The sequence below is a fragment of the Xenopus tropicalis genome, chromosome 1 (assembly GCF_000004195.4).
Source record: "Xenopus tropicalis strain Nigerian chromosome 1, UCB_Xtro_10.0, whole genome shotgun sequence".
Taxonomy (NCBI): domain Eukaryota; kingdom Metazoa; phylum Chordata; class Amphibia; order Anura; family Pipidae; genus Xenopus; species Xenopus tropicalis.
The window spans coordinates 102,757,413-102,767,828 of record NC_030677.2 but is presented as its reverse complement, the minus strand read 5'-3'; the positions used below and the strand labels follow the sequence as shown (position 1 = coordinate 102,767,828).

The window sequence follows — 10,416 nt, the reverse complement described above, 5'->3', positions numbered from 1 at the left end:
GCTGGTGCCCCTGTTAGGAGAAAACCGCACCAGCCTAGGGTACCCGCGAGCAAGCGTCTCCTCTTCCTTCTGCCATCTTTGCGCACATGCGCAGTAGAGTGAAAAGCCAAACTTTTACAAAAAAGTCAGCTTTTTTACTGCACATGCGCCGGCCCAGGGATTCAGAAGAAAAAAGGAGGAAACACTCACTGCACCTACCCTGGGCTGGTGCAGTTTTCTCCTAACAGGAGCACCAGCCAGGGGTAAAACGTAAGCGACTAAAATCACTGAGGAGGGGTGCCTAACATTTTGGCACCCCCAAGTGACTTAGCCTTTCTTTCTCCTTTAATAAATATGTAAAATAATTTGTGACTATAGATTACAATTACAACAATAATCGTCGCTGGTGGAAAGCACTTAGCGTCGCTTCGGTATTCTGAAGGTGCACAAAGTTTCCTCCTGCAGGCAACTTAGTACAACTTCAGAAAAAAGAAGCTATGCAAAGGGCTTTCCATCAGCAACTCCTATTGTTCAGTCGCCATCAATAGATCTCTGCTATTGCGTGCAACTGAACTGCTCTGTGGGTCCTTAGCCTTAGGGCAGTGACACACGGGGAGATTAGTCGACGCACGACAATTCTTCGTTGTCGTGGGCGACTAATCTGCCCACAATGCCATCCCACCGGCTAGAATGTAAATTGCCGGTGGGATGGCATATGCGGCGCCGCGATTTATACAGGTATAAATTCCCTAGGGAAAATGCACAACTCTTTATTTGCAATGCACGGCAACTCAAACAGAAGTTAAGCATTTTAGCTTTGGGTGACCTGCAAACCATACATTGATAGTTTGTGCTCCAAACCAGGAGAATGCAGTAAGTTCCTGGAAGGATTTACACAGTGTGGCGTGTCAGTTATTGTAACTCTAGACTAAAGAAACACAAGACAAATGCTTACGTCTACTTAGCAAATGCAATTTCATCTTTATAGTATTACGGTTATGGCACACGTATAATTCCAGCTGTTCCGCTCTTAGGGTGATTGATAAGTTTTGTAGCCAGAATGAATAACTGCCAGGAGGATCAGACATCCAGAATATCAGCTGGCTGAAAAAACTTACCACTGATTGGCACTATGGGCATGCCACAATACAACCCCTAGTACTTGATAACTTTTAACAAGCAGCACAGCAAGTTGGCACATATCGGCTGCTGATCATGAGCCCAGTATAGGAAGTTAAGCACCCACTTACTGCTTTGCTAGTTATCAAGGTACTGGGGAGAAGGGGGACTGTATTTAGATGTGTCTGCAGTGAGTTAGGAGGGGTGTACAAGGCAAGGCTTTTATCAATCTTAGTTTCAGCTGGTGAATGCAAACCTATTTGTAAACAGTTCAATATTCCCCCATGATAACTCCCCTTCAACATAACCACAGATCCACCCTTGTACTCCACCAGGACATTTTCTTTTAAATTTAGTTTACAGGACAGCAGTTCACTTGAATGTCAACCGAAAGCTTCAGCCTGTTTTTTTGAACAGGCATTATTTCAAGTGAGAACTTTATATTATTAACTCAAGCTAGGCATTATTAATTATACATAAAACACCTCTTGTTCATGCCTGTATGCCCACACAAAGATTGTGTTAGCAGCACCCATATGCACAAGCCACAAACAAAAAACAAACATTTAAACCCGACACAAAAAAGATCAAAGAAAATTTCAGTTTATAATCACTAACATAAATCAATAATATCCCCCTAACCAACTTTCCATTTGATCTCCTTTGCACAAGAACTGAAGCACAAGCTTTGTATTTCTTGTTTAAGTGATATCCCACCACTGTATAATGTTTCTCCACCAGACTGGTGGCTAAGTGAGACAAATCCTTAAATGCTGTTGGAGCAGGTCCCAACAGGCATGATCATAACTAGTGATGAGTGAATTTTTTCACCAGGCATGGATTCATAGCGAATTTCCTCATTTCGCTATTGGCGAATTGTTTCGCAAAATTTATGGTGAAACGAAACGCTCATCACTAATCAGAACTTTTTTCTATGTGTTCTTGTGCTCAGAAGAAAGCTAATCAGCACTGTTGCAGATGCATTGGTGACATACAGCTATAGCAAAGCCTTTATGTGTAATAAGTGCACTGAGCAGCTTTAGCACAATAACAAGAGTGTCTTTAGGGTTTATGTAATAAAAGACACTAAGTGGCATATTTATTAGTATGAGAACAAACATCACTGGTGATGTTGCCCATAGCAGTCAAGCAAAAATTAGATTTTAACATATACATGTTAGAAAACAAAAGCAAGGATCTGATTGGTTGTTATGTGCAACATCAAAGGTGATGTTGGCTTACACACTATAATAAATATGCCCCTAAATTTGCCCAGGGGCAGTAATCCATAGCTGAACAGCTATAGGTGTATGTGGCTAGCAGGCCAACAATCACATCATAATAGGGGCTCTATACAGACTTGAGAGCAAAGGTTTGCATTTGGGATGCACTAAATTTGGTTCAGGATTCTTACTTTTTTAGCAGCATTTGGCTGAATCCACACACCTAGCCAAACCAAATCCTTAATAGCATTTTGGGGAGATCAGTCACCCACTGGAGTAAACATTTATCGCAGGCGACTAATCTTCCTATCTTCCACCTCATTTATAGTTACTGGTCCTTAAACTATTATAATTATTTATATAGCGCCATCAATTTACGCAGCGCTTTACAGAATATAGGGGTACAAAAGACATAACAGTTAACATGTACATATAAACAATACACAAAAATGGTTTGCAGTTACATTGGATGAGGATCGGAGACACTAGGGGGAGGGCCCTGCTCACAAGAGCTTGCATTCTAAAAGGGAGGGCTGAGACATAAGGTCAGGGTAACTAGCATGGCGTTGGAGTTCATGTAGGTGTGTAAAGTGACAGTAAGTATGGAGTAAGAGAAGGAAACCAGTGGTTAGCGAATGTTTGGGGGGTATAGGTTATGGGCTTGAGTGAAAAGTTGAGTTTTAAGAGACCGTTGAAAGGCTTGGAGAGTCACTGCAATCTCTACAGGGCATGGGCTAAATTAATCTGATAAAATAAGCAGAAGTACAGGTATGGAACTTGTTATCCAACATATTCAGGAATTGGGACTTTCTGCATATGACATCTTCCTGTAATTTGGATCTTTATACCTTAAGTCTACAAAAAAATAATTTTAAATAAACCCAACATAATTGTTTTGCCTTCTTCTTTGGGTTCAAGTTCAAGGTACTGTTTTATTATAGCACTTTTACAGAGAAAAAGGAAATCATTTTTTAAAAATTTAATTATTTCATTAAAATGGAGTCCATGGGAGATGGCCTTACCATACATCAAAGCTTTCTGGATAACAGGTTTCCAGATAACAGATCCCAAACCTGTACCTCTTTGTAAAAAGAGAGAATAATAAAAAGTATATTCAATATGCAGTGATTAAAAGATTCATTATTCAGTGTTTGCAATGACCTGCCTAAGAATAATATGTAACCCGTTTCTAAAAAAAAATGTGACATTAAATTTGTGCAAGCTTAGTGACCTATTCATCCACTAACGGTGGGCTTGTTCAAACATAAAAGAAACTGCTTAATAGCCCTTGTGCATGCTCAACAGCAATGGGAGGGTGACCAAAGAATTGGGAGGCTAAAACCAAGAGAAGGGGCACACCAAGAGAGCAAATTCCTCATGTCACAAGACTTGTTCATTCAGAAGCTCTAATGTATTAGCTGACTTTATAGGGAAGATTTATATACAAGTATTTAGTTTTCATTTAAATATCTTTATGAATTTATCACCTCATTGTTCAATTACACCTGCCATCATGCAACGACAGCAGCGGTCAGGTGTTGCAGGGAGTTGTAAGTTGACTAGTTAATAAGCAGACTAGGTTGGATATTCCAGCTGTAGACAGATATTATAAGTACAACTGAGCAGCATACTGACTAACATGAACACTGTAATGTGAATCATTACTTAGTAATGAAAACCCCTCCTGAAATCCCACCTATGAACTGAATGAATGGTACTCCCTCCCACTAAGTAAGTTTAGCACTTTTGATCCTTTTGTTTTAAAGCCTTTTCAATGTTCAAGACATGGATCCTGAAAACAGAAATAGAGTTATGTGTAGAGGCAAATGTTGTTGATGTTTTCTTCCTAAGGATAAAAAACTAATCATTCTGCATAAATGAGTCTCATCAGTACTGCATTCATGGCAGTCACAGGGCATACACATGCAGCCCTGTGTTAAGACGTGTACAAAAGAAGGGCAATGTGTGTACCATGAGACAATCACTGTTACAGAGACCCTTCTGAAGCACATACATCAAAGCATTGGTGCCTGTTTTAACTGAATTCTAAAGGCCCCTATATTTAATTCACCCCAGCAGTAACAAGAAAAGCAACCCCAAGTTGCAAGTGTCTTATTGCTTTAGCATTCTAGTTAAGTTAGCTAACGCAGGTATCTTACATTGACTGTCATTTCTTAGCAAGCCCTGAGTCGGATAAGTAAGAAATCACTTGGTTCATATACTTCAGATCCCACATATTATAGATATGTATTTATGTTTGTGTAAATAGAGTGTGTTTGAGTGCACAGATATCTGTCTGTCTGTATGTATGTATATTTACATTTCCCAAAATATGTCACTCGACTCCCTTCTTTTATCTGGGGAGCGGTCTCTTCACCACATCCTTACGCCACAGCTCTATTCTCATTTATGCACCCCATGTATCTCTCTGTCACTTAGTCCACCCACCCCGAACATTACAGCTTTCGTTTCATACCCTCTTACCTCGTCTTCCTTATGGTTCCGAATACCTCTCACCAAATCCTGCAAGTTCTTATCAAACATACGGTCAATACTGCCTTTCACTATCCGGAGCGCCATATCTCCAGAACCGGGCCGGCCCCGCCGGAATCTCCTGTCACTGGACACGGACGCACAAAATGGCTGCCACTCAGCTGACTATGCTCTCCTCCCACTGAGAGCCACGTGATTGACAGAGAGGGAGTGGAATTTGGAATAGATTCCTTCTCAAATTTCTTGATAGATTTGACGTCATGCCTTACCTTCATTGGCCGCTACATCTACTAAAAAACAAAACCATGTATAACATGTTAAAAATATGGTGCTTTACTTTGGTATCTGGTCGGGGAATGGCGCTTCAGCGCTTATAGCAGAAAGACTGTGGCTTTAATATGGGACTGACACTGAGCGTTGCATTTTACATTTCTGTTGGTTTTATTTTTGTAAACTGCATCGGATTATATATGGTGTGGGGGTGACAAAGTGTTTTTGGGGTGTATTTAGCACCCCCTTTTCACACCACTTGTAAAACTGGAACTCCTCAGTGTCCAGCAGCTCAAGCCCAGTACAGCCCACGAAAAAAAGGGAAGAAGGCTCATTACATTTTTTGTGGGCTATCACCATACATAGGGTTGCTGCCTGTTCTGTCTGAAATATCTGTTTGGTTTTCACCCTTGTGAAGCCCAACAATAAATTATTCGGTTTATTCAGTGGAAAAGGTGGCAACCCTAGCCATACATAATGTATTATAAAACAAAAAAAGAAGGCACTAGTTTTTGGGGACAACCATGGGGTACGAATAGGGTGGTATTGCTACTTTGAGGGATTGTGGAGCTGGTGCTTTTACTTGTGTGTAGAAGGCTGACAGTTTTGTTGAAATATGGAGATTTGAGTCCATTAGTTTGTTGGATAAGTGTTGGTGTTCTGGTGCACTTATCTGCTAGAGGTTTTGGAAACGAAATGCCCCTTCATTTGGTTTATGTTGCTTATGGGTTACTGTTGTTGAGACAACCACTTTTTGGGTATTTTGCAATTAAATTGTCACTTTGAAACTGAGAATATTGATGCTTTTAGGTATATACAAGAAACCGGACATCAGGTTTGCAACCTGGACAGTTAAAAATGTTCGTTTATTCCAATGTTAAGATCAAAATATAGGAATGCTTGTATTTTATTGTATTTTTTTCTGGAAAAAAGGCTGACCTTGTTGTTGACATGTTGTTATTCTTCACTAATAGCATTGGTGTCACAAGTCATATTTACTGCCTGGGCCTGTAAAACACTGGGCAAATAGCTGCAGCTTTAGGGCAGGGGTACACGGGGAGATTAGTCACACCGCAACAAATCTCCCCTCTATGCCATCCCACTGGCTAGAATGTAAATCGCCTGTGGAATGGGATACGCCACGCCAAGATTTGTCGAAGTCGCCAAAGGTGCCTTGAAAGGAAACTGTGGGCGACTTAGGCAAGTCGCGGTGCCCCTTCCTATCAGTGGACACTTGCATCTTTATCTGGTGGCACAATGACAGTGTGGTATTTTAGCAGCCTAGCCTGTAAACATGACACACGGGGTAACACAGTGACACACAGGGAGATTAGTCGTCCCGCGACAACAGAGACTAATTTATCTGGTGGCACGGTGACAGTGTATTTTACCAGCCTAGCCTGTAAACATGATACTTGATGCCAAATATGTTAACGGGGAAGAAAGACAGCAAAAATAGGAAAACTTATTTTTTTCCCCTTACGCCAGGGTTGGGTTAGGGACCAGTAGCCCGTTTATGTGGCATGTATGAAACGTGACATAAAATGGAACCAAAGCCAGAGACCCCCTTTTTAATACAGAATGTTGGGTTTTACCAGGAAATTGGAGAGCTGGAGAGTATCCGAGTCTCCAGTAAAGAGATTTACCGTGTGGCAGGTCTTGCCTTCAGAGGTAAAAAAAGGAAGAGGAATGCTAAAGGACAAATATGCTTTTTTTTCTTTTCATAAAAGAACTGGCCCAGGAAAAAAAACTTTTGAATTGAATATAATGGGGGTTCCTAACATATTGGCACACCCCCATTGAATCCTGGTTTTCTTGTCCTTTAGGAATATGGTGTTCTGTAACATATTAAATCAAATTTATTTATGATTTACCAATTTAATGCATTTTCTGATTTATTATAAACCGTACTTGAGAGGTGAAACAAGGAAGAAAGCAGCTATAAGACAAAAAGACTTTCAAGGGAAGGTAAAGAGATGTTAAAAGAGAACTAAACCCCCCTAGGTACAAAAGCCCCCTCGACTGTCCTCCATCACCTCTCCCTTCTCGCACACCATATTACATTGAAAAGTGGCCCTATTTAAAAACCTGAGCTAAAAAAAGCAGAACAGTGCAGCAGAGTACCTAGAATATTTCTATTAGAAAATGCTTTGGGTCTCACTGCTGACATGGACCCTGCATGAGCATGCGCAGTTGAAGCTGATTCCCCAACTGCGCATGCTCCTGTAGGGTCTGTATCAGCAGTGAGACCCAAAGCATTTTCTAATGGACAGAAGATACTGCCTAGGTACTCTGCTGCACTGCTCTTTCAGTTCTGGTTTCAGATAGGGCCACTTTTCAATGTATGTAGAGAGGTAAAAAACAATACCAAAAAAGTCCTCAGCGCTAGCAAATGATAAAGTGTCCAGTCTTTACTTGAATCGTGTAACAAAATTAGATGTGTAAAAGTTTTCTTTACTGCAGCTCCGTCTTAAAGCAACCCCTTTGACTGGGTTCCGAAGTAAACTCAACGAAATAAACAGATCCGGAGCGCATAGAATGGGGGAAAAAAGAAAAACAATAATAGTGTAGTAACGTTTAAATATTGTGACAGTATTAAATCCCGTTTAAAGTTCCCAGTGTTCAATAAATTAATATTAACACCAAGTGTGGTACTGCTAACTGCTCACCAGATGGCAGTGTTGTTGAAGTAAAATAAACGTCATGTGTTCATTGCAGACTTGTAGCTGTTTGAACGGATATTGTATCCCTGGGATGTGTCTCAATTGTATCGATGTATCCTCCACGTCTGATTATCCTTATGTGCACTGTGGCTATATCCTCATTGAGGCATACAAAAAGGAAAAAACCGCCACTAGTGCAATATGATTTATTATAAAACAATATATAAAGAATAAAACTTACAGTATGTAGTCAGATATAGGAACTCAATAGCCCGAAAAGCCACTTTTCAATGTAATAGGCTGTGCGAGAAGGGAGAGATGGAGGGCAGTTAAGGGGGGCTGTTGTACCTAGAGGGGTTTAGTTCTCCTTTAAAAGAGAAGGAAAGGTAAAAACTAAGTAAGCTTTATCAGAAAGATCTACAGAAATATAGCCATAAACAGAACTGCTGTTTGAGAAATACCACATTTCTTTCTATTCTGTATACATTATCTTCTGTGTCAGACTTCCTTCTTCCGTAAAAATCCTTCAGGGCACGGTACAAGCCTGCTCAGTTTGCTCCTCTCTCCCCTCTTTACGCTGACGCCTGGAGGTTGTCAGACCAAGCTAAAATGGCTAAAGCGAATAAAGGGGAGCACTCACCAGGATAGCAACCTGTGTATTTTTCAATCGTGCTGTCACGCCTCCTTACAGCCCCGATCCAGGCGAAGTCAATAGAAATAAGTAGAAATGGAAGCGGAGCACCGGGTTGTCTCTCAATAAAAACACTTCTTTATTTGTATCTTTAAAATCATAACAGAAAGCACAACTTAACGCGTTTCCTGGCTACATGCCACTTCCTCAGAAGCTTCTGAGGAAGTGGCATGTAGCCATGAAACGGGTACCCGGTCTTGCCTTGAGAGGGGAAGAAAGAAGGAAAACTGCTAAAGAGCAAAAACAATTCAAGCAAAGATAAAAATTCTTCATTGATAAGTTGTTAGAAATGTTGTGTATTATACTAAATGGATTTAAAGGTGAACTATAATTTGCTTTTTTTGTGATTTATATTAAGCCAAGCCTGGTAATGAGAGCTCCTTCCAGTTAATCATGTTTATGCAACCAGTCCTGTGTCAGACAAACCTTCATGCAGGTCCTTTTCATTAGAGTTTACCTTTTGTGTTTCTGGCCAGCATACAAGCAGCTCTCTCTGTAAGTTTTATTGGTCCTCTAGATCTTTCCTTGGCTTCCACTGTTTCCCTTAAAGGACAAGGAAAGTGTAACAAAGAGTTGGTTTCCATGAAGAGGCATACCTTCGGTGGTGTCATCCTTTTGTTATGTGCTCTCTGTTTTAAGCCGTTTGCCTGATCAGCAGCAAAAAAATCGCTACATTCCATAATAGAAATACCCAGAATTCAACCCTCCCCCACCAAGACTCATAGACATGCGCATTTAAAAGAACTCATGAGTGCGCTTTAAAGGACGGCAAAGGAGAACTCACTCGCAATAATCACTCAAAGCCCTCCTACCACTACACGCGCACCGATAGCAACTCACTAAGATGGTTGCTACGGTGACATGCAAGCTAAAAGGCACCTTGCAGGCACCTTTGGGCAGAAAAGAGCCAGAACACTTGTGCAGTGTTGCTCGAGCACTGCTGTTTCAGAATTTCAAAGGGTGCTCGGCAAATGGTGAGGCGCAAATGAGCGGGCAATGGAATTTTCCTACATATGCTGTTCATCTAGCTCAGTGCTGTCCAGCCGCATGCGGCCCTCGACCCCCCTCTGTGTGGCCCCCCACCTGTCTGGCTGCTTTGATGGCTTAACTTTGTGTAAGCACCCCCTGCATGGTTATCACCTCAGATTCAGGCTGTAATCCCTCTGTATTGTTTAAAAATGTAATCCCCTGTACTGTTCACACCTTTTAATCTCTGCATTGTTTACCCCCTGCAGTGTTCACACCTCAGGCTCAGGCTATAATCACCCACATTGTTCACCTCTTCACACCTTAGACATTGTATGTACTGCCTGGCCTATGCTGCCTGTGTATAGGCAGCATAGGGCAGGGAGGGTATTGGACCCACAGGCAGCATAGGACAGGCAGAGTATGGCACACATAGGCAGCATAGGACAGGCAGAGTATGGCACCCACAGGCAGCATAGGACAGGCAGAGTATGGCACACTCAGGCAGCATAGGGCAGGGAGGGTGCTGCCTGTGTGTGCCATACTCTGCCTACCCTATGATGCCTGTGGGAGGTGAACCTGGCAGGGGTTTGTTCTGGGAGTTTGTTAGCAGTTGGAAATAGCCATTAAATGGTCCCTAAGGTGTGTAATTATGTGCTGGGGGTTGCTGTGCTATCCACAGGGGAGGAGGAGGCATATGAATTTAAGGGTGTGTCTTAATATGACGTAATATAATTCTTTAACATATGAATGATGGTTGATATCCCTGCAGCGCAAAAAATCCTCTGCACTCATCCATTATCAATATGTAGAAATAGGACATTAGGACATTTCTGTGCATTCAGCTACTAAGAAATGCCTTCCCTCCCCAAGGGGGTTGTTTATATGTATTTTGTGGTCACAGCCTCATTGCACCCCCGCCTAATGGTTTACAATTTAGTGGTTGAGCACAACTTTCCCTTTTTCTTGTGTTATTGTTTATACAGGAGCAGTGGCCAGCTCCATGTTGTAG

The 10,416-nt window shown here is 41.6% G+C and overlaps 1 protein-coding gene across 2 annotated transcripts in view; it reads right to left on the bottom strand.

Annotated features, from left to right (window-relative positions):
• The window catches only part of ap3d1 (adaptor related protein complex 3 subunit delta 1), a 69,727-nt gene extending 64,700 nt beyond the window's left edge, over window positions 1–5,027 (bottom strand). The window contains exon 1 of one of the 2 annotated variants that reach the window (XM_031905072.1): window positions 4,806–5,027. In XM_031905072.1, the coding sequence (XP_031760932.1) occupies window positions 4,806–4,901 (96 nt within the window). In that variant the 5' untranslated portion in view covers window positions 4,902–5,027. The remainder of the gene's footprint in view (window positions 1–4,805) is intronic. The other variant, XM_031905068.1, reaches the window with a different exon arrangement.
• Window positions 5,028–10,416: the final 5,389 nt, after the last annotated feature.